At 40.1% G+C, this 25819-nt stretch overlaps 1 protein-coding gene across 1 annotated transcript in view; it reads right to left on the reverse strand.

Annotated features, from left to right (window-relative positions):
• The window catches only part of LOC140477466 (potassium voltage-gated channel subfamily B member 2-like), a 338976-nt gene extending 313647 nt beyond the window's left edge, over window positions 1-25329 (reverse strand). The window contains exon 1 of the mRNA XM_072571410.1: window positions 24481-25329. Within this exon, the coding sequence (XP_072427511.1) occupies window positions 24481-25059 (579 nt within the window). The 5' untranslated portion in view covers window positions 25060-25329. The remainder of the gene's footprint in view (window positions 1-24480) is intronic.
• Window positions 25330-25819: the final 490 nt, after the last annotated feature.

Consider the following 25819-nt stretch of genomic DNA (forward strand, 5'->3'; position numbering starts at 1 on the left):
TCTCCTGTTCCTTGGATGCTGCCTGACCTGCTGCGCTTTTCCAGCAACACATTTTCATCTTTGCTTGCCTGCCAAGAACACTGAAAAGGCAATGCAAGCTGCCAATAAGCAGCAACATAATAAAAGAGACTTCTTGAAACATCTTCAGTCAAAAACAAATAACGTCAACTCTGGGAGAGAGTGAGGTATCCAGAAACAACGAGTGGTCTGCTGTAAGCACTTGAGCAGTTAAAATTTCTTTCCTGCAGAACCAGAGAATCAACAGCCCTCTCTTTCTATTACCTCATTCCATGTTCAATTATTTTTTGTGAAAAGAATATTTGGAAATTCAACTGTACACATCATCACACCTGCAGACAATCCTGAAATTCCCAACCTTTATTTCAGACAACACAACAACATTGAAACACGAAACCTGCATCAAACAACAGAATTAGCTTGTTTCACTTTTCACAAGTATTGTACTTATTTTCATCTGTGATTAATGCTAATGTGTGCATGTCTACCAGAATTTGAGTGTCTAGTTTCTTTATTAACTTCCAGAACAAGAGCATGAAATCAATTAACTTTTCCTGTTAAGAACAAAAAGCTTTGCTGTTGGGTTAATTAATAGTCTCTCACTCACTCCAAGGTAGGTAGCACATTCACACAGAAATATGTCTATCACTGGCCACTTTGAGGGAATGCCTTAAAACTGTCCATGACATTTGCAAAAGGAAAAGTTTGGAAAGGAGTTGGAAGCACAGTAGTACAATGAAATTAGACATAAAAACAGAAATTGCTGGCAAAATTCAGGAAATCTGGCAGAATTCATGGGGAGAAAACAGAGTTCACATTTCAAGTCTGATGACTCTTCATCAGAAACTCGACAACTTGAGCTGAATACAGCAAAATTGTCTACAAAGTGGAGAGGACACTGGTAGATCAAGTGGCCCTAGCTTAAAATAGTACTTTTATTTGTTTTAGAATTCCTGAACAGTCCCAAAATTTGATGCATTCTTTGTAACTTTAAAGAGCTTGCAAACTTGTTCAAGTGACTGAAATTTGGATCCTCTTGATGCAAACTGGTTGACAGGAACAGCCCGTGGTTTATTCTATGTCATCTGGAAACAGCTCTTCAGACTACAGTAAGTGTTCAATCAAAGTTGTGCTTGCATTTCTGAAAGTCATGACATTAAATTAAACAACTTTAGGTGAAACATGATTTTCTATAGGAATCAATGTTAAAACCAGAATTAGGTTCCTGCGGACTTTTCTTCCTTGGACAATAATAGCATACAAGTTGAAACACTACACCATATATTTATATTATGCAGCATTGGGCATTTTTGGTTGAAATAACTTCCAAAATAAAATAAATGATTGAGCATAAAAGAAGTACTGTACAGTTACAGATGTCTATGTCCTGAAGTGTACACCCTATATTTTTCACCCAAATAAACCTCAAGACAAGGAAAGCAATTTTACCATACCCATGTCTTGAAAGGGTTCAGAAAAGATTTACAAGGAGGTTGCTTGGTTTGGAAGATTTGACCTCTAGGAAAAGGTTGAATAGGCTGGGGCCGTTTTCCCTGGAGGTCGGAAGCTGAGGGGTGACCTTATAAGGGTTTATAAAATCATGAGGGGCATGGATAGGTTAAATACACAAAATCTTTTCCCCGGGGTGGAGGAGTCCAGAACTAGAGGGCATAGGTTTAGGGTGAGAGGGGCAAGATATAAAAGAGACCTAAGGGCAATGTTTTCATGCAGAGGATGGTATGAGTATGGAATGAATTGCCAGAGGAAGTGGTGGAGGCTAGCACAATTGCAACATTTAAAAGGCATCTGGTTGGACATATGAATAGGAAGGGTTTGGAGGAATATGGACCGGGTACTGGCAGGTGGGACTAGATTTGGGTTAGGATATCTGGTCGGCATGGACGAGTTGGACCAAATGGTCTGTTTCCGTGCTGTACATCTCTGTGACTCTATGTCAGTAGCAAGAACCCTATTTATGAAATGGTTTCTGTGTGACAGCAGGCACTCCTGAAACGCCAAAATTAAATCAGCCTGAGTCAAGAAATGGGCATTTTTCCATAGAGATGAACAGCTTCTTGTTTGCAAAAACACCCACTTGCTTTGGATACTGTACAGATCTTCTTTCCTCAGAAATTTGGCTCCTTCTTTGGTTTTGAATGTTCAAAATTGTCTTGAGTACAAATGTCTTTCTCATTCAATGGTGCTGTCAGCGTGAACATTATTGCAGTAGCTTTGAAAGTGATGACTCCCAGTGACACACAAAGCTGTACTATTAATGCTGGAGGTGCAATGCTACAATAATACCACTGGTGCACAATGATGCACAATGCCGCACTAAAGACATAGCACACAATAATACGTGCAAACACATGTAATGAGGATTTTAATGAAGCTCAACACTGGCAATGACTCAAAGTGACATTAAGACAAAGATGGTGACTTTATTTGTAGAAACAGAGCCTGAAAATGAAACAAAGTTAAAACAAAACAACGTGTAATGGGACAACATGGACCTATGTAATAAGCAAATATAGCCTATAAATTAATTCCTTTTGAATATTGCTGATGATTTAGGAATACTCACAAACAACCCACTCAAAGCTTGCTTAAATTTGAAAGGATTAAACAATTTGCATTTGACTACTGATTCCTACTCAAAATGTATGACGGATGAAGTGAATTAATTCTGTTTAAAGTGTTCAGAAATTACCACCTGTATAGCCTTAAGACTCATGTAGAAGGTCAGAGGGTTCTAACAGACAAAAATCCTGCATCTCTCACTGATGCTTACAGGTTCACACACACAGACATGGGAATACTGGCAAACCATTTTCTGACTACCCCCAGAAATTTGGAAAAGGCAGAAAAGGAGTAAGAGACAGATAAAACGGGAGAGAACAGAAATGATAGGGGGAGAGGTTCTCCACAACTTACGAGTTACAGGGATCAGGGAGAAATACAGAGATGTATGTGTTAACAATTTAATAAAACAGAATAGATAAAGGCTGACTGCAAGACATTACAGGGGATAACAGTAGGGTCTGCTGTAGATTGCATTGTAGGATCCTGCTGTAGGTTGCAAGCACTTGATACTGCAAAAGCTAAGAGCCCAGACAACATTCCAGTAATAATACTGAAGACTTGTGCTCCAGAATTGACTTCATCCCAAGCTAAGCTATTCTAGTACAAATACAACAGTGACATATAGCTAACAAATGGAAAGTTGCTCAGGTATATTCTGTACAGAAAAAGCGAAACAAGTCCAACCCACCAATTAACACTCCATCAGTCTACTCTTAATCATCAGTGAAGTGATGGAAAGTGTCACAACAGTACTAACAAGCAGCACCTGCTTCTCATCAACTTGCTCAGTGACACCCAATTTGGGTTCCACCAGGACTACTCAACTCCTGACCTCATTACAGCCTTGGTTCAAACGTGACAAAAGAGCTGAATTCCACAGGTGAGTGAGAGTGACTGCCCTTGACGTCAAGTCTGCATTTGACCGAGTGTAGTATCAAGGAGCAAAACAAAATTGAAATCAATGAGGATAAGGAGAAAACTCTCCAACAGTTGGAGTCATGCCAGGCACACAGAAAGATTGCAGTGGTTGTTGGAGGTCAGTCACCTCAGCTCCAGGGCAGCTCTGCAGGAGTTCCTCCAGGTAGTGTCCTCGGCCCAATGATCTTCAGCTGCTGCATAATTTGCCTTCCTCTCCATCAGAAGGTCAGAAGTACAGATGTTCACCAATGACTGCGCAATGTTCAGCACTATTCGTGACTTCTCAGTCCATGTTCAAATGCAAGAAGACCTGGACAATATCTAGGTTTGATCTGAAAAGTGGTAAATATCATTCATGCCACACAAAGCCAGGCAATTACCATCTCCAAACCCAATCAACGTATTGTCCCTCCACATTTAATGGTGTTACCATCACTGAATATCTCACTATCAACATACTGGGAGTTAACATTGACCAAAAAATCAGCTGGACTTGCCATATAAATACAGTGGCTACAAGAACACGTTAGAGGTGAGGGAGAATGCAGTGAGTAAATTCACCTCCTAATTCCCCAAAGCCTACCCACCATCTGCAAAGTACAAATCAGGAGTGTAATTGAATATTTCCCATGTGCCGGGATGGGTACAGCTACAGCAACACTCAAGAAGCTTGACACCATCCAGCACAAAGCAGCTCACTTCATTGGCACCACATTCACAAACATCCACTACCGATGTTCAGTAAAAGCAGTGTATACTATCTACAAGATGCACTACAGAAATTCACCAAAGCTCCTTAGGTAGCACCTTCTAAACCCAATTCCATCTACAAGGACAACCACAGCAGATACATGGGAACACCAACACCTGGAAGCTCTCCACCCCCCACAGCCACTCACCATCTTGACTTGGAAATACATCACCATTCCTTAATTGTCACTGGGTCAAATCCTGGAATTCGCTCTCCAACAACAGTGTGGGTCTACCTAGAGCACATGGAATGCAGCAGTTCAAGAGGGCAGCTCACCACCACCTTCTCATGGACAACTAATTAGATTGGAAACAGTGTAGAAATAGACCATTTGGCCCAACAAGTCCATACTGACTCTCCAAAGAGTAACCCACTCAGATCCATTTCCTCTGACTAATGTACGTAACACTATGGGCAATTTAGCATGGCCAATTCACCTGACCTGCACATCTTTGGATTGTGGGAGGAACCGGAGCACCCAGAAGAAACCCACACAGACACAGGGAAAATGGACAAACTCCATACAGTCGCCCAAGGCTGGAAACGAACCCAGGTCCCGTGCGCTGTGAGGCGGCAGTGCTAACTACTGAGCCACCGTGCCACCCTTAATGATGGGAAATAAATGCTGTCTGGCCAGCCAGCAGTATCCACAACCCACAAGTGAATTTAAAAACAAGGTGCACTATCATAACTGCTCTGAATATATATGAATTCCACAAAATCCTGAAAGTTAATGGAGTTTTGTCCTCCAAGGGACAGCGTATATCCCTCTAAGAAGATGGGCATGTTGATTGTTCTGTTCAGGGATACAGAGGCTACTCAATCCTTAATGTTAGGAAAAAGAACTAACATTACTGTCAAAAGGTTCCAGAATTGCTAAGGTTCTTATCAATGATATTAAGGAGAATAAATGCCCATCACCTCGATATTTCACTATGATCTGTATTGTGCACAGCACTCAAAGCAATACCACTAATTCCACAGGCTGTGTACAGCCCAATTAACAATGATCTGTCACATGCCAGGTTGTAACTACTATAATAGGACCTGCTGTTAGTACTTCTGCAAACACATCTATGTTACACAATCAAGTCTTTTCAAGCGGCAAGCAACGCCAACAGCAAAGTCTTCATATAGATGTTGGGCAACAGCTGACATCCTATGCTCCTGATGAAGAAGTCCAAATCTGTACATTTACTCGTTGAGCAGAAGTGCAAAAATTAGAAATATAAACTTGAAGATTTAGAGAATACTGAATGAGCGATGTAGTACATAAATAGAACTGAAAGGAGAGAAAGGTATGGAATTTCAGAAAGTCCAGAGCAGAAGAGGAAGAGGGCTTTTTATACTCTCAAGTTGTTAATTTTCAGCAGCCAAGATGGTATTGGTCATGTTAATGCTGAAAGCTGCATGTTACAACTGATGGGTCAAATGAAGGTTTAAGAGTTGGTCAAAACCAACATGGATTTATTGCTCTGATTGAGATACGATTGAGAATGAAAGCAGCTGCATCTGAAACATATAGAGATGCTATAAAGATGCTGTTCAAAACTTTGTCTTTTTTCTCACTTTTCCTACTCGGTTAAAACTTAAGGTTAACAAAATAATTACATTGTACTCTTTTAAAATATGATCTTAGAAAAATGGAATTTATTGTAGGCATGTGATACAAAAAAATGACTGATGTATGGACGTTTGAATGTATATGTGTTCATGTGTACTATTCTTGTATTTCTAAATTGTAACAAAATGAAAATCATCCACCCACCTATAATTTCAATTTTAAGTCTTGTGAGGGAGGCTAGTTATGTAAGGCAAGGCATAATCATCATTTGAATTATAGACCTTATTCAACATGGAAATTGAACAGAGAAGCTGTCAAAAATATTGGATTATATAGGTTACTGTGTCCACAAAATAGCCACTGAAAAACAGGGGATACTGTTTATGTGAATTCCGGAATCCAGTCAGGAAATGGATACATTGGGCAGGGTTTTCCTTTCCACAGAATTCATAGGGAGGATGGCAGCAAGGGTAAATAATCAGGTGGACTGGCACTGAAGATGAGTACCCTCTTCTTACCATCTCAGCAGTTGTTCTGGGTGGAAAGGTTCATGGTCGACATTCAACAACCAATCACCAACTAATGCCCTAAATAAGTCAATTTAATAAATATTTAAAGGCCTCAACACAATTATCTGTCTTCTGAGCAGTCAAGAAAAAACTGGCAGAGAAAAGGAATGACCTGCCTCGTGGGTTAATGGGATCTCCACTTTCCCTAAAATGGGGGCAACTGGGGGCATGGACAGAGGGGTGGCCAGTGAAATACAACACATGTCTCCAAACACCTGACACCTTTTACAACAAACTCCCATCCTTGTGATTGCCCCAAAAGATCACACCATTTTTGTTGCTGTCTGTCAACCAGCAGAACGGACCTTCCATGAGTTGTTGCTGCACATAGTGGCTGCCAACCTGCCAGGCTCTGACTGGCCAGCACCTTCAGGCAGGGTTGGACACTTCCCAGAATCTGACTGACTGAGAAGCCTACCTAGTTGGATTGGTATTTGATCCAGGCTGTTGGATCAACTGTTGTCAACATGGAGCTCTTGCCCTTAAACATGTATCTTCTCCCACACTTTGCCAAAATAATGGAAAATCCCCAAAAACGTATCTCACAAAGAACACTGTGTTCTAGAACAACTGGAACACAAACAGTATTGGGCTGAGTTCAGTTATTCATTAAAAAAAACTATTAAACTGCTAATCTGATTCCAATCATCGAATTCACTACACCAACAAAAATATTCAACTGGTGTAGTCATTGAAGTCTCAGATCATGGCGAGAAGGAACCACACATTCTGCAGGAAAACCAAGGTGTAGATGGTTATCTGCCTAAACATCAACCCATACATGAATAGTCTGTTCATCAACTGAAGAAACATCCAGAAACCACCATTATCGATTCAAAAGAAGGAATGTGTTCTACTTAGCTGTTGAAATTTCCAAGTTGATCTATTGACTAAGGAAGACCTCTCATCATGTCTGCAATGTTAATTATTAAATTACTTCAGACAAGTGATATATAAACACTTCAGAGAATCTCTACAACGTGGATGCAGGCCTTTCGGTCCATTGAGTCCACACCAACTCTCTGCAGAGCATGCCACCCAGACCCATCTCCTTACCCTTGTAACCCTGCATTTCCAATGGCAAACCCACCAAGCCTGCACATCTCTAGATATGATGGGCAATTTAATATAGCGAATCCATCTAACCTGCACATCTTTGGACTGTGGGAGAAAACTGGAGCATCCAGAGAAAACGCATGCAACATGGAGAGAATGTGCAAACTCCACACAGATAATCACCTGAAGCTGAAATCTAATCCATGTCCCTCGTGCTGTTGAGGCAGCAGTGCTAACTACTGAGCCACATTGCTCCCCTCAATTTCCTTTTCTCATATATACAAACTATAACTGTGTATTTTCTTTCACCTTCATAGCTTTTCTTGAGTGTGTTGGTTCTTTTTTTCCAGTCATGAATTTGGGCATTGCTGGAAATACCAGCATTTGTCCATTCCGAACTGCCCTTTACTAGGCCATTTTAAAGACCAGTTAAAATTCAACACATTGTTGTGCGCCTGAAGTCATAGATAGGCTAGACCAAGTACATTTCCTTTTTTGAAGGACACTGGTGAACCAGATGTGTTCTTCAAGACAGTCAATGGTGGCTTTATGGTCTCCATTATAAAGGCTGATTTTCAATTCCAGAATTGTTAATTAAGATTAAATTACTCCGGCTACCATCATAGCACTTGAACCTTTGTCTTCAGTGCATTAACCAGAGTCTCCTCTGGGTTACTAGCTGTGTCACGTTACTCTAATCTCTTCTTCAAAGTTTGAGCAAATATGAGTGAGTGAAGTTATTTAAGTTATATTTCATTGTTTTAAAACAACCATTAATCTAAACAATCGTGTTTTTTCTCAACAAGAATTCGCTATGTATGATTACTTGACTACGCACTTGGAGGTTAAAACAAATAAATGACATTTCTATTCTTTACATTTACTGATCATGGGCAGTTTTAAAGGAAGCAGAGGTTATCAGCTGTTCCCTTTCAATCTGACCATGACAGAAATTCAGTGATTTTTAAATATCATTGAATCATAAACTAGCACAGCACAGGCGACTATTCAAGCCACTGAATCATTCAAAGAGGAAATTAGTTCATCCCAATCATTGCTGTTCCACCACATCTTTGCTCTTTTTTTGTCCTTTAAGTATTTATCCAATTCTCTTCTGAAAGCTGCGAAGGAATCTGTATCAACTAAACTGTCAGTGCATTTTAAATTACAACCACTCATTGCAAAAAAAATATTTTATTTTATATCACCTCTGGTTCTTGTACCAATAACCTTAAATCTGCGCCCTTTGGTTTCTGACCCTTCATGTCACTGGAATCAGTTCACCATTAGTTCTTCTTCAAAACTTATCAAATCAACTTTAATGTAACACATCTCTTCTTGGCATGCTTTTTTCTGAGAACAATTGCAGCTTTTTCAGTCTCTCTGTGTAATCCTCATGCCTCAAATTATTTTAGTATACTCTCCAAAAACCTTCATGGTCTTCCTATAGTGTCTTACCCAGATTTAGAGATATTACATCAGCTGGTGCTAAATTGATGTTTTATCTAATGCCACAACTGTGTAATTACAACATTATACATCTAGAAAGAAAACTAATCTGATCTTTTAAATAGTCACAGCATTTGAAAGAATGGCTGCCAGGAATCACATGACTGTCTCTGTTGATTCACTTCAGTCACATTGGCTGATATGTTATCTCAGCATCAACCATAAAAGGGAGCCACTTGAAATTTGATTAACCTTTAATCAATATAGTGGGTCCTTAAAGATGTGAGAATTCAAAATTTCTGAGAAAAAAATACAGGAGACTGGATCTGAAACCATAAGACCATAAGGCTACAAGACATAGGAGTGGAAGTAAGGCCATTTGGCCCATTGATTCCATTCTGCAATTTAATCATAGCTGATGGGCTTTTCAACTCCACTTACCCGCACACTCCCCATAGCCCTTAATTTCTTGCGAGATCAAGAATTTATCAATCTCTGCCTTGAAGACATTTAACATCCCGGCCTCCACTGCACTCCATGGCAATGAAATCCACAGGACCACTACTCTCTGGCTTAAAAAATGTCTCCTCATTTCCATTTGTATTTAAATCCCTCTAATTCTAAGGCTGTGCCCATGGGTCCTAGTCTCCCCGTCTAAAGAAAACGAATTCCCAGCATCCACCCTTTCTAAACCATGCATGATTTTGTAAGTTTCTATTAGATCCTCCCTCAACCTTCTAAACTCTAACGAATACATTCCCAGGATCCTCAGCCATTCATCGTATGTTAGGCCTACCATTCCAGGAATCATCCGTGTGAATCTCCACTGGACACGCTCCCGTACCAATATGTCCTTCCTGATGTGTGTGCCTAAAATTCGACACAGCATTCTAAATGGGGCCTAACTAGAGCTTTATAAAGTCTCAGAAGCACATTGCTGCTTTTATATTCCAACCCTCTTGAAGTAAATGACAACATTACATTTGCTCTCTTAATCACGGACTCAACCTGCAAGTTAACCTTTGAGAATCCTGGACTAGCACTCCCAGAACCCTTTTTACTTTGGTTTTATGAATTTTCACACCGTTTAGAAAATGGTCCATGTCTATTCTTTTTTCCAAAGTGCAAGACCTCACATTTGCTGACATTGAATTTCATCAGCTATTTCCTGAACCATTCTCCTAAACTGTCTAAATCTTTCTGCAGCCTCACCATATCCTCAGCACTAACTGCCTGTTCACCTAACTTCGTATCATTGGCACACTTCACCAGAATGCCCCCAGTCCCTTCATCCAGACCTTTAATATATAAAGTGAACAGTTGCGGCCCCAACTCTGAACCTTGTAAGGCACCACTAGTCACCGGCTACCATTCCAAAAAAAAACCTTTTATCCCAACTGTCTGCCTTCTGTCAGACACCCAATCCTCAATCCATGCCAGTAGCTCACCTCAAACACCATGGGCCTTCACCTTACTCAGCAGCCTCCCGTGAGGCACCTTATCAATGACATTTTGGAAGTCTAGGTACATGACATCCACTGGCTTTCCTTGGTCTAACCTACTTGTTATCTCTTCAAAGAATTCTAACAAGTTTGTCAGGCACAACCTCCCCTTACTAAATTCATGCTGACTTTTTCTAATCTGACCCTGCACTTCCAAGAATTTAAAAATCTCATCCTTAATGATGGATTCTAGAATTTTACCAAGATTAGACTAATTGGCCTATAATTTTCCATATTTTGTCTTGATCCTTTCTTGAACAAGGGGGTTACAACAGCGATTTTCCAAGCATCTGGGACTTTCCCTGACTCCAGTGACTTTTGAAAGATCACAACTAACATCTCCGCTATTTCCTCAGCTATCTCACTCAGAACTCTTGGATGTACCCCACTGGGGCCAGGAGATTTATCAATTTTTAGACCTTTTAGCTTTTCTAGCACTTTCTCTTTTGTAATGGCTACCATACTCAACTCTGCCCCTGACTCTCCTTAATTGTTGGGATGTCACTCATGTCTTCCACTGTGAAGACTGACAGAAAGTACTTAAGTTCTTCAGTTATTTCCTTATCTCCCATCACTCGCCTTCCTGCATCAATTTGGAGTGGCCCAATGTCTACTTTTGCCTCTCATTTGTTTCTTATGTATTGAAAGAAACTTTTACTATAATTTCTAATATTACTGGCTAGCCTACCTTCATATTTGATCCTATCTTTCCTTATTTCTGTCTTTGTTAGTCTCTGTTTGTTTTTGTAGTCTTCCCAGTCTTCTGATTTCCCATGCTATTGGCCACTTTATTGGCTCTCTCTTTTGTTTTGATACATTTTCTGACTTCGTCAGCCATGGCTGTCTAATCCCACCTCTGTACTGTGTCCACAATTACGCCCAGAAACTCTTGCCATTGTTGCTCTACTGTCTTCCCCGCAGGGCTCTGTTTCCAGTCGATTTTCAACAGTTCCTCTCTCATGCCCCTGTGATTACCTTTATTTAACTGTGACACCATTACATCCGATTTTGCCTTCTCTCTTTCAAACAGCTGACTGAACTCGCCCATAATATGATCGTTGCCTAAGTGTTCCCTTACTTTAAAATCTTTTATAAAGTCTGGCTCATTATGTAGCACTAGTCCAGAATAACCTGCTCTCTTGTGGACTCCTTCACAAGCTGTTCCAAAAAGTCATCCTGTAAGCATTCCGTGAATTCCTGTTCTTTGGATCCACTGGCAACATTATTCACCCAGTCCACCTGCATATTGAGGTCCCCCATGACCACCGTGACCTTGTCTTTCCGTGACCGTGACCATGCCCTACCTATTTCCTGGTACATCTTGCGTCCCTAGTCCTGACCACTGTTAGGAGCTCTGGACATAACTCCCATTATGGTTTTTTTCTGTCTTTGTAGTTCCTTAACTCCACTCATACAGACTTCACATCATCTGACCCTATGTCAAGGATTTAATTTCATTCTTAACTGACAAGGCAACCCCACCCCCTCTGCCCACCTCCCTGTCTTTTCGATAAGTTGTAAATCCTTGGATATTTAACCGTCAGTCCTGAACCCCCTGCAACCACATATCTGTGATGCCTACCACATCATAATCATTCACGACGATTTGTGCCGTTAATTCATCTACTTTCTTACGAATTCTATGAGCATTCGGGTAAAGCGCCTTAATGCTAATTTTCTTATCCTTATGATTTCCAACATCTCTAGTAATATGTCCTAAGTTATCCTTCCTTTTTGCTTCATTCCTAGTCTGTCTTGAACTTAAACCCTGCACACATGCTAACCTGCTGCTTATCTTTCTACTTGACTCCATACTCCCTGTCTCTTTCCCTTTCGACAGGGAGTATGGAGTCAAGTAGAAATCATCAGTGAACATGCCCACTTCTAATCTTATAATGCAGGGATGATCACTGCTGAAGTACCTAAGATGATTGGCTTACACTCTAAAAAGAACTCCTGCAGAGATGTCCTGGTCTCACCATTACCCTTTTCATGGGCATTGTGGAATAAGCAATAAGTAATAGCTTTGCAAGTGAATCTCGCTTCTCAGGAACAAACAAAGTAAAAAAAATGCTATTCAGTTCTCAAAGCACATTAACCAATGAGATCAGTAAACAAAAATAATCAATTATTATATACAGATATTGAACCTAAATATTTGATAACTGCAGCGCCACTCCTTTTTTCTTTGGTATAAGAAATTGTATTCTTTTCTTGCCACTGAATTCCTAGGGTCACCAAGCTTTTGGCTGTTCTACTTTATAGAAGCTACTCGTTGGAAATTTACATTCATAGAATTAACTTTTAAAGTCAAACATATGTTGTGGTGATAGTCAATTTTAAATTTTAATCCATTAATGACCAGGCTGTAAGTGTATTCTGAAGTGTATCGCATTGTTATTGGTAAGTTTGTTAAGGAGGTCCGGAATTGTGGTTTGAATATCAACTTAAAGGTTGAAGAGGCATAGCAGATTGCATTGAAATTTGTTTCCCTTACACTGCCAAGCAACATCAAATTTGAAATTGCAACTGTGTTACACCAGACTGAAATTAATCAAATTCCACACAGAATAAGGTTGGGAAGAAGCATTTCACAACACCGACCTAAAGTGCTTTAAAAACATGTTAGGACGTATCAAACCTAAAGAGGCCTGTATATCTGGTCAAAACAAAACAAAACAATTCTCATTTGTTTCTCTTTTTCCTTTGTGATTGAAAGTACTCCTATGGAAATAATTCGCTAAAGTCAAGCAGAATCTAATGAAAACCAAGTAAAGATGAAGAACATCAAAGTGTTATGAGATGAAAAGATGACTAGCACAGTTTTTTGTTTACAAAGTTCTGCTAATTCATTAGGTTCCAATGTCAAACATGGTTTCTAAAAGCTGCATTTTATGGCCAGCTTTCTTTTTTGTTTTTCTCTTAAGCCAGTGTTTTTTCTTCTTTATTTATCTTTCTGTCACTGATTTATTTCTAATTTATGCTATATCCTTTTCTGTCATTCCTCCATTTTATTTGCAAACTTAAACCTCATTAAAAAAATAATAAAACTGAAACAGTAAATCTATAACCAATTTCAGGGCAATTTTAGTTGGTTGGCTGTGATCATGTTCATGTGATATGGTAGAAAATTCTGTTGAAATTGTTGCATTTATAGGTAATGGTTGTTCAACCCTTTTGCTGTGGTGCTTGTGTCAGTTTGATGTAACTATCAAATAGCACTACATAATATGGTAAAATTGACAGTAATTCTATAAATTAGGCATTAGCTGTACAGATGAATGACTAATAGCTTATTATTGTAATAATATAAACAAATTACTGCAAATACTGGAATCTGAAAAAAAAAACAAATTGCTGGAGAAACTCAGCAGCTCCGGCAAAGTTTCACTCAGTGGTAAAATAAAATAATCATAAGCATAACTGTTTAATGACAAAATTGATTCTGGAATATTATATCAACTCCTGCATTAGATTAGTGCCAATATATCACTACTTAATCATGAGAAATTGATTTGACCTGATCTTGTTACATTCAAGAGTAAGAGTGTGAGGTAATAGTTGCTGGGATTTAAATGACATTTGGATGACTGTTGAAAAAATATTAATGTAACAAAGAATATACTTCATAGCACTTGTTGCATTCCAAAAAATATTTTATCTTCACCTACTTTTGAGGGATGAAGTGAAGTTGTATTACTTCTAGGGAACCAGAGACAGCTCTCCTGTTAGAGAGAACAACAATTGGTAATGACTTTGACCTGAGCATCACCAAACCTCAGGCAAGAAGTGATGTTGAAAAGGCTGGACCTTCATGTTGACTTCAGCCAGTACAGGGACTGAATCCATGCAGTTGACATCACTCTATATGCAAACGCACTGCCTGATTCTACCCCCTTCCCAAGATCCACAAACCTGACCGCCTCGGCCAACGCATTGTCTCAGTCTGCTCCTGCCCCACTGAACTCATCTCCACCTACTTCGATACTGTCCTAACCCTCCAGTCCAGGAACTCCCCACATATGTTCAAGACACCACCCATGCCCTCCACCTCTTCCAAGACTTCCGTTTCCCCAGCCCCCAACGCTTCATCTTCACCATGAACATTCAATCCCTCTACATCTCTATCCGCCATGACCAGGGCCTCCAAGCCCTCCGTTTCTTCCTCTCCCGATGTCCCCACCAGTACCCTTCCACGGATATTCTTATTCATTTGGGTGAACTGGTCCTCCTCTTAGCTACCTTCTCCCCAGCCCACCCCTCCTCCCATTTAACTCTCCACTACAGAGGCTCCTTGCCTCATTCTTGATGAAGGGCTTTTGTCTGAAACGTCAATTCTCCTGCTCCTCGGATGCTGCCTGACTTGCTGTGCTTTTCCAGCACCACTCTAATCTTGGTGCGAACCAACGGTCCATCAACTGAGCTGAGAAATAATAGACAATAGAGGTGCAGGAGTAGGCCATTCTGCCCTTCGAGCCTGCACCACCATTCAATATGATCATGGCTGATCAACCTTAATCAGTATCCTGTTCCTGCCTTATCTCCAAAACCCTTGATTCCACTATCCTTGAGAGCTCTATCCAATTCTTTCTTGAATGAATCCAGAGACTGGGCCTCCACTGCCCCCGGGGCAGAGCATTCCACACAGCCACCACTCTCTGGGTGAAGTCGTTTCTCCTCATCTCTGTCCTAAATGGTCTACCCCGTATTTTTAAGCTGCGTCCTCTGGTTCGGCACTCACCCATCAGCGGAAACATGTTTCCTGCCTCCAGAGTGTCCAATCCTTTAATAATCTTATATGTCTCAATCAGATCCCCTCTCAGTCTTCTAAACTCAAGGGTATACAAGCCCAGTCGCTCCAGTCTTTCAGCGTAAGGTAGTCCCACCATTCCAGGAATTGACCTCGTGAACCTATGCTGCACTCCCTCAATAGCCAGAATGTCTTTCCACACATTTGGAGACCAGAACTGCACACAATACCCCAGGTGTGGTCTCACCAGGGCCCTGTACAGCTGCAGAAGAACCTCTTTGCTTCTATACTCAATCTCTCTTGTTATGAAGGCCAGCATGCTACCTTCTTTACTACCTGCTGTATCTGCATGCTTATCTTCATTGACTGGTGTACAAGAACACCCAGATCTCTTTGTACTGCCCCTTTACCTAAATTGATTCCATTTAGGTAGTAATCTGCCTTTCTGTTCTTGCCACCAAAGTGGATAACCACACATTTATTCACATTAAACTGTATCTTCCATGCATCTGACCACTCATCTAACCTGTCCAGGTCACCCTGTAATCTCCTAACACCCTCCTCACATTTCACCCTGCCACCCAGCTTAGTATCATCAGCAAATTTGCTAATGTTATTACTAATACCATCTTCTATATCATTAATATATATTGTAAAAAGCTGTGGTCCCAGCACTGATCCCTGCAGTACCCCACTGGTCACTGCCTGCCATTCCGAAATGGAGCCGTTTATCACTATTCTTTATTTCCTGTCAGCCAACCAACTTTCAATCCAAGTTAGTACTTTGCCCTAATTTTGCTCACTAACTTCCTATGTGGGACTTTATTAAAAGCTTTCTGAAAGTCCAGGTACACTACATCTACTGGATCTCCATCGTCCATCTTCAGAGCTACATCCTCAAAATATTCCAGAAGATTAGTCAAGCATAATTTCCCCTTCATAAATCCATGCTGTCTCTGACCTATCCTGTTACTATTATCCAGATGTGTCATAATTTCATCCTTTATAATAGACACCAGCATCTTTCCCACCACTGAGGTCAGACTAACTGGTCTATAATTTCCTGTTTTCTCTCTCCCACCTTTCTTAAAAAGTGGTAGAACATTAGCCACCCTCCAATCTGCAGGAACTGATCCCGAATCTATCGAACTTTGGAAAATAATCCCCAATGCATCCACGATTTCTCGAGCCACCTCCTTCAGTATCCTGGGATGTAGACCAACAGGCCCCGGGGACATATCAACCTTCAGACCTAACAGTCTCTCCAACACCAATTCCTGGCAAATATAAATTCCCTTAAGTTCAGGTCCTTCAGCCATTGTTAACTCAGGGAGATTGCTTGTGTCTTCCCCAGTGAACACCGATCTGAAGAACCAATTCAATTCTTCTGCCATTTCTTTGTTCCCTGTAATATATTCCCCTGTTTCTGTCTTCAAGGGCCCAATTTTAGTCATAACCATTTTTTTTGCCTTTCACATACCTAAAAAAGCTTTTACTATCCTCCTTTATATTTTTGGCCAGTTTACCTTAATACCTCATTTTTTCTCTGCGTTTTTCCTTCTTAGTAATCCTCTGTTGTTCTTTAAAAACTTCCCAGTCCTCCGTTTTCCCACTCATCTTTGCTATGTTATACTTTTTCTCTTTTAACTTTATATGTTTCTTAACTTCCCTCATCAGCCAAGGCCACCCATGCCTCCTTTATAGTCCTTTAATAGTCCTTAATAAAGGACTTATCAACTATGATGACAATAGTTTGCATTTACTTTTGGCATTTTCACGTAAAATAATATCTACAGAAGTGAAATCTGTCAAAAATGACTGATACCAGACCAAAGAAGTATAGAGAGAAAGTAGATAGGGAGCCAAAATGATTTACAAGGATGATCCCAGGATTGTGAGGTTGTATTTGCAGGAAAGGATGCAAAAACTGTATTTCTTTGCCCTAAAAAGAGAAGACTGAAGGAATGGCTGAATGGGTGTCTGTGAAATTATGAAAGGATTTGATATAATCACTGATGCGAAAGTTTTTACATAAGACAATTATCAAGAAACTAAACAGAGAATTCAGAAGAAGCTTTAACCAGAAAGTGTTGAGAATGTAGAATTTGCTACTATAGGTAGTACATGAAGCAAATAGTATAGTAAGATTGGAATCAACCAAGGCAATGCAACATTGCTGGATAATGGAAAAATAGAGATTGGGGAAGGACGGTGTGGCTAAGTTTCCAATGATTGCAGAGATTAAGGAGATGGGATAATGCACAATGCAACAATTTAACAGTATAATAAAAGGATCTAAATTTCAGATATTATGTTGCACAGATGTAAAAATAGTTGCTCAAAATGCTAGATTATATTCCATTTTTTAGTTCAAGACTGTCTGCTTCTAAATTAATTATAAAATATAACAGAACATTTTTAAAAATTGTTATCGCTTACACGTCTGAAGCCAACTTTGGAAGATCACTAGAGTTACCATGTTGCCTCAACAAAAGTGCCAACATTGAGAGAAAAATAAGGATTAACGAACTTGCATTATGAAGTTCATATTTGTTTAACTATAATAATGTAAATGAAACAAAGACACAGACAGGAAAAAGGAATACAATTGTTACATTTCACCTTTCTTGAATGATGCCTATATTCTTCTATTATGTATGATTTTTAGCAATATTACAAGGTTTTGTAGATTATACCTGAACAGATATAAATGTATGCCCAATTTCACTCCCAAACAGCTTGGAGAAATTGGGGATGAAAATTAGAAATCAATAACTGTAAAACAAAGCTTATTATGTTCTCCTCCTCAAGACCACAAATCAGAAGTCCCTAGCCCTGTGGGGTATAACTGCTTCTGAGAACAAGATGACTTGATAACTTGCATCCTCTCTCATGGATCTCAATGTCGAAAGGTCAGAGATTATCTGATCAACTTGGTGCCAAGCTGCAACTTATTGAAGGTGCGGTAGCTATGGATCAGACTAATGTCCGCTAGCTCTCACCAGCTAAAGATGCCCTGCCATATTTATGTTTAATTTAACTAACTAGTTTTAGAAGTAACACTCAACTAATACCTATAGTTTAACAATATCCAGTTAAGCTGTCAATTCAATACTTAAATACCCCATGTGAGGATTAAAACTATTACCCATGCTTATAGAAATAGAATCTTAAAAACTCATCAATCACACACCTGTCCACTGAATTAAAGCCTTGAATACTCACTAACTTCTGGAGACTGAAATATAGCTGTCAAAACCAGTATTTCTATACCTATTTGAACTGAAATAACTATCTTCTAAACAAACCTTCATATTTTATTCAGGTTATTTATATCCTGGATAATTTGGAGACCATTATACATTGTCAAGTTAAGCTCCAACTTACCTTTGAAAGACGTTTACATAATTTATCTACCAATGTTATCTCCTTTGTCATTGTCTAGTAGCCAGATCATTTGGTGTGTTCAATAAATTACATAGTATTCCATTCAGATTAATATAATTCCCTAATCCATATTGTTTATATGTACTACAAATCATGAGTTGTTTGATAAATATCAGAAGAATTTTATTCTTCTTAACCCTTTAGTGCTCAAAACAAGATGATGTTTGATTGCCTACCAGTTATCTACTGATCCATAAATGAAAAGATTGATTATTTCTTCAAACATGTGAAATTCTGACAAGAGTATCAATGAATTGTCAGTCCATGGTTCGATGATTGCCTTCCATTTTTCTTGTGTACCTTTTGCTTTTTAAAAATGTCAATGTAAGAATTTGTATTGCAGACTAGTGCTTTTCTGTTTTATTTCTTTCTCTTTTTTATTATTGATTGTTGGTGCTTTAAAAGATGTACTCCTTTAAAAGTTGTGATCCTGTATCTTTTGGTGGTGTTTGCACCCAAAATAAAGTTGTGATGGTGTAACCCACACCTCATTGCCACAGAAGACTATGGATGCCAAATTATTGACTGTATTTAAGACAGAAATAATAGATTCTTAATTAGTAAGGAAATCAAAGGTTATGGAGAGAAGGCGGGGAAATGGGCTAAAAACATATCAGCCATGATTGAATGGGCTAAATGGCATAAATCTATTCCAATATGTTATGATATAATTGTGAAGTTAATCAACAGAATACCAATCAAGTGGGCTACTTGTCCTTGTGTCTAGATTCTTGAGTGTTACTGGAGCTTACTCCTTCAGGCAAAAGAGAGTATTCAATCACACTCCTGATTTTTGCCTTGTGAAGTCAGGTGGTGAGTTCATTCACCACAGAATTCCCAGCATCTGACCTGCTCTTGTAGCCACAGCAATTTATATGATTGGTCAATTCTGTTTATGGTTAATGGTAATGCAAAACGATTGAAAGTGGGGAATTCGGTGCTGATAATACCATTGACTATCAAGGGGCAATGATTAGATTGTTCTTGATGGAGACTGCAATTGCCTGGAACTTTCCGGTGTAAACATTACTTGCCCACACTTGGATGCTGTCCAGATCTTCCTGCATATGGACATGGACAGCTTCTGTACCTCAGGAATTGCAAATGATACTCCTGGTGATATCCTGGAAATGAGACAGCAGGCTTTCAACAATCACAAACCATTCACTTGTGCTTGGTGTGACTCCAACCAGTGGCAAATTTTCGCCTGATTCCCAATAATTCCAATTTTGTTTTAGTGCTCCTTGAGAGAGAAAAGAACAGGCAAACAAAGAGATTGCTGATGATGAGTCCTATCTTCAGTTCTGATGAAAGATCAGTGGACTGATGTTACATTTGATCAAATATCACCTTGCTATCAAGGACAGTTTCCCACCCAAACATTTTTGAGTTCAGCTCTTTTATCCATGTTTGAATCAAGGCTGTAATGAACTCAGAAGCTGTGTCAGTCTGGCAGAACCCAGACTGAGCATCAGTGAGCAGGTTATTGCAGGGTAATAGTCCCTTTTGACAGCAGTTGCAATGACACCTTTTATCACTTTACTGATGACTATTGATGATAACTCTTTGAGGGGTGACATTTGACTGAGTTGGAATTATGCTGCTTTTTGTGGAAACAGCATACCTGGGTGATTTTCCACATTTTTAGGGAGATACAAGTGTTGTAACTGTATGGCAACAACTTGGCCAGGGACGCACAAGTCTTCAGTACTATTGCCAGAATGTTATCAAGTCCAATTACCTTTGCAATGTACAGTGTCTTCAACCATTTATTTATGTTTTTATGGAGTGAACTGAAATCACTGAAAACTGGCAGCTATGATTACGGGGAGCTCAGTAACAAACTGAGATGGCTCATGTATTTGGCCCTTCTGGCTAAAGATTACAAATACTTCAGTTTTGACAAACCGAGAGATAACAGCTAGGTTGGATGCTGATAAGAAAATGGATTTGAAAATATGTTGGCTGTTTGAAAATGGGTGGGCTGTGCTGGGGAGCAGCTCATACAAGGCAGTGATACAGGGAATGTCAGGGACACTGACAGAGAAAAAAAGAAATAATTGAGGATGCTGGAAATCTTAAGCAAAAACAGAAATGGCTAGAAAAACCTTGCAGATCTGGCAACATCTTGGATACAAAGCAGAGTCAATGTTCCAGGTCTAGTGACTTCTTTAGAACACAGAGGCGTAATTTTGTGTTCTGAAGTTGTTTGAGAAAGTTAACATTCAGAAATTGATAACGTCAATGTGGAGTCCACTGATCTTTCATCAGAACTGAAGATAGGACATATCATCAGTCATCTCTTTGTTTGCCTATCCTTTTCTCTCTCTCTCTCTCAATTGCTGGGCACTGTCTCCATAAACTATTCTATATCTCCCCAACCGACTGCCCATCAATCTCCACTCCTCACCTGCCCCCCCACCACTGCAAACACAACACCACCCCACAATTCCACCCTCTGATCAGCAAAGATTTCAATCTTCCCTAGCTATCTTCAGTTCTGATGAAGGGTTGCTGTACTGAAATATTAACTTTGCTTTCTCTCTACAGATGCTGCCAGACTTGTTTTTTTCCAGCAATTTCTGTTTTTGTTGCAGTTTTTTAAAAGATTTCGGCATATTAGAGGCTTATACTCATTGTGAAATCTATACTGTGCTACGAAAGATAGCTGTTGAAACATTTAAATAAGCGTGATGTGATCGTTGGAGTCAGTGCAGATCACTCAGAAGAACATCTGATGTGAAAGGTGTACTTTTTTTGAGGAAATTAAAAATGTTATTGACAGCAGGAGTACTGTGGTGTCCTATATTTAGATACTGATTAATCTATTCTCAAGGAAGAAAATGGAATAGTAGACAAGCTCTTGAGGCTAGCTGAAAATTGACTAAAGCAAAAAAAGCAAAAGATTGATATGAGCAGAGTTATGTTGACATGACACTAGGTCACTTGTTGCTTGTTGTTTACAGTTTTTAAAAGATGATTTGGGACTGGGGGAACAAAGGAGCTATATTTGCAAAAGACACTGAATTGGAAGAAAAGATTTGATTAATAGAAACAAGTACATAAAATTCAAAGGATTGGGATGAGACAGAAAGTGACAAAATAAGATTTAATGTGCACAAATGCAAACAAGTTAGAGTATACACTAGTTTATATTTCCACAGTTTATTTTCCTAAGTGGCTGTAGGATATGAAAAACAACACTGAAAAGGGGTCACATATTTAAGACAGAAATAAGAAGAATTTTTTTGTCTCAGACTGTATGGAATTTGAAATTCTTTACTGCAGAGGGTTTTTTTAGGCTGTTATTACTGTATTCAAGGCTGAGATAGACAGATTTTTAATTAGTAAGGTTATCGAGAGTTATGGGGAAAAGGCAGGAAAAGTGGAGTTGAAAATTTTCAGAACAGCCATTATCTCATTGAATTATGCAGCAGATTCAATGGGCTGAATGGCCTATTTCTGTTCCTAAGTTTTTTGATCTAAGAACACTGAAGATATTGCTGGATAGCTTACTCAAATCAACACTGCAATCTGTGCCAATATTAAGGAAAGCAAATGGAATTTTGGATGTAAAGTTATCAAGATAAAGCATCAATTCGGAGATAAAACTTATAAAACTCTAGTACTGCCACACCTAGAGTATTACGTATGTTTTGCTCACTATACTGCAGCAATGATAACCAGGAGTTGATGGCAATGCAACTAAAAGACAACCAAAATAATAAACAACTTTAAGATATTTGTGCTATTATTATACATTGAAGTATCTGGAATTATTTCATGTGGAGAAGAGAAGACTCTACAGAGGCAATCTTGAAGACTCACATATTCAGTACATCTGATTTACTGCAAACCAAGAGGCACTGGCCACAAGCTTAAAAACTGAGGATATATGAAAACTACTTAGAACTAAATTTATAAACACCAAAGAATGTTTTGAGGCTGATAGAGAAGAAAAAAAAGTAAGGATTTAGCACAGAAACATTTGATACATCATGTAAAATATGCCAGTTTGATGTTGAAACGGTTTTAGTAAGCATCAATTGTTGATTGAACTTGGCTCTAGATCCTATTTTGAGATCAGAGCATATTAAACCACCAGAAGGCTGTTTCACACAGGTTAGAGTTTGCATCAACTGCACTATAACTCTTGCTTCCTGCAAAATTGCTTCTAACATAAAAGGGGTATTTATAGTGTTATATAAGACTAGCGTCACTACTCTTCTAACATTAAAAATGAACAGTTCTATTAGTGGAATTCTACAAATGTGCACACAAAAAAACATGCTGAGTTCCTTTATGGTTCACTTTATTACAATCTGGATATTACACAATTGACAACACATTCTAGAGTTTAGGGTTAGGCAATCCAGGCATTAATTTGGAATGTCAACTTCAAAATAACTGCAGCCTTGGGGTGCGGTCATACCATCATTTCTATACAGTATCACTATATAGCGTTTTCACTTGAGCTTGACACATTTGGACTTTAATTCTAAGGAAGTATTAAACAAGTTGTCCTGGCAGCAAGTTGCGCATTCTGTGCACTATGGAAACCTACGCAGTTTTTTTTTGCGCTTTGAGAAAGCAGATGTTCCCATCCGCTGTGCTAAAGCATATTTTTAAAAATTGCCAGCAAATTGCTGGGAGCTACCTCCTGCTGGCCATGACATAATTCTCAGTCAAGTAATATAACAGGAGTGTGACTAGTTGTAAATCGTAGATTGTATCGCCCTTTGGCAGAACATGAATGCAATATAACAACTAACAGTTTTACAGTTTGTGGAGATGAAATAACGGGATTGTAACAGGGCATTGCAGAGCTAGAGAAATGCAAGTGAGATATCTTCTGGAAAAATGATGACAAATATTGCCAAACTTGTTGATAGAGAAATTAAGATAACAAAGCTGAAGAGTTACCTGTGGGTCTTACTGCACAGCACCTTAAAATAAGCAGTTAAAAGGAAGCTTTAACAATACCGGTAATTTCAGAATTCTTTTTATGGATCTTTCTCATTTGGCATTCATTCACTCTATGTTCAGGAAAAGAGAAAAAAATTCGAAGTTTTATAGCGTCTACTTTAGGGAACATAGAAATGTTGATTTATATACGCATAATATAAATGGCATAACAGAAAACAATCACCGCCGATTTGTGTATTAAAAGATGAAATATTTTACTTTAATAATGAAAACAAAATAAATTATCTTAGACAAAACTGATTTGCTTCGATAGTGTCACCTTATAACGTGAAATTGCCATCCAAATTCGAAGTTTAAATATCACGGAATTATAATCTCGTGAAGAAAAAAAATATCATTCTTGAGTTATCATTCTCTGGTTTACTGACGCTTGGTTTATTGGCTTTGTGGAACTAGGGTTTGGCCAAGCAAGAAAGAAAGGAAAATAAACAGATGGCGTATACAAAAAAAAAGGAAATCCTCAAAGCGAACATTTAAAGTAAGGTTATAAAACTGGAGTCTTAAATTTAATCCATCGACAAAGACAGTGCTTGTTCCTGGCGGTATTCAAAAGTGTCACACGAATCCTACCGATGTACTTTGAACTTTTCTATCTTTCCCATTAAAGTCTGCGCCTGTCTATTTAAATATTGCAGCATGACAAGTAATATTTACAAGCCTCACATCGCCATAGCAACCAGCTTCGGCGCTGTCTCTGTCATTCGTTTGAAATGACGCCTTGATTAATTCGCCGCGGCAAATGGTTCAGAAGTTTATCCATTTAAAACTCCAGCGAGTAAAGACAACAAATTCCACTTACGCCTTCGGGTGAACACGGGTAATCTTTCATTTAAAAAAGTGTGACCGTGTCCTGCCTGCAAAACTGGGAAAGCCCATCGACACCTTACCTTAGCGGCCACCGAGGAGCCGGGTTTTTCCAGCAAATCCCACAACTTCTTCCTCTTGTCCGGGCAGCAGGAGTTGTCAAACTCCTCGCCTTCCCTCTCCCGCATGGTCTCAGCCTCACGCCTCAGCTCCTCGTTCATTTGCTCCTTTTTCTGGTGGTACCTGGCCTGGCAGCAGGACTCCAAGTAGATCTCGTCAATCCCCCAGTAGTCGAGCTCCTGGCCGAAGGACAGGGCGCACATCTCCTCCATCATGTGCAGTTTCCCCGTGCGGTAGAAATTCAGAATCGACGTGAAAGCCCCCGGGTGCCGATCAAAAAAGTACTCGTTTTCGTCGAGGGTGTAATCGTCGCAGGTCTCCAAGAGGGACTCGTGGGTGTTGCAATCCCTCAGCTTCCCCAGACGAGTCCGGGGTAGTCTTTCCAATGTCCTCCACAAGACTTCGTGGTTAAGTCCCCCAACATTGATCCTCACCCTCCTGGAGCAAGCCTTCCTCCTGATGATCTCCATGGGCTCCGGGGGAAGCGAGGTTGTGGATCGGGATGCTTTCTTAGGCATTGCCGTGGGGCTCCTTCCCGCCATGGCAGATCAATTCGGAAGATTATATTGTGCAAAAAAAAAACCAAAATGAAGATTGACGATCATATAAGAGGATAACGGCCAGAAATCAATTGGCGGCGCGGGAATAGATCCGAAGTGATAAATTAGTCAGCAGGCAGCGGGGCTCCGCTCACGCAGCTCCTGTCATTGTCGAAGCGACAAGGGTGGGCATCAACATGCGGTGTGTGTTAATCTCCAGCGGACAGTCACTTTCATTCACCGCGATCAGCCGCCGGTCAGCACTCAGCAGCTGTGCGTGTACGTGTGGATGGAGTGGGGCGGGAGGGGGGGGGGGCGGTGGAGGAGGACGGGCACGCGCCGGACTCGCCGCCTCTTGCCTTCCGTCCGCGCTCCCGGCCGCCTCACGTCGACGTCTGTCAACGGGCAGCCGCATCCCCGCTGTCGGTCACCACGCGCGCGCGCGCTCTGACCTCCCTTCCCCGCACCCCGGAGCGCGCTCTGACACTCCCCGCGCTCCACCGCCCGGAGCGTGCTGTGCGCCTCCCTCTCCCCCGCGCAGCGCACGCGCTCGTGCCCCACTCCTCCGCCTCGCGACCCTTAACGGTCGCACTGACGGTTGTCCCGCCCCTTTCCTCCCACACGCGTTTCCCTCTTGCCTACCTCCCCACATCTCTATCTCTTACTCCCCCTCATTCTCCCAGTTCCCCCATTACCCCCACCCCCCCAGTCCTGCTTCCACCGCTGTCACCTTTATCCCCCACTCCCTCCAGTTTTCCACTCC

This window comes from Chiloscyllium punctatum, chromosome 5 (genome assembly GCF_047496795.1).
Source record: "Chiloscyllium punctatum isolate Juve2018m chromosome 5, sChiPun1.3, whole genome shotgun sequence".
Taxonomy (NCBI): Eukaryota; Metazoa; Chordata; class Chondrichthyes; order Orectolobiformes; family Hemiscylliidae; genus Chiloscyllium; species Chiloscyllium punctatum.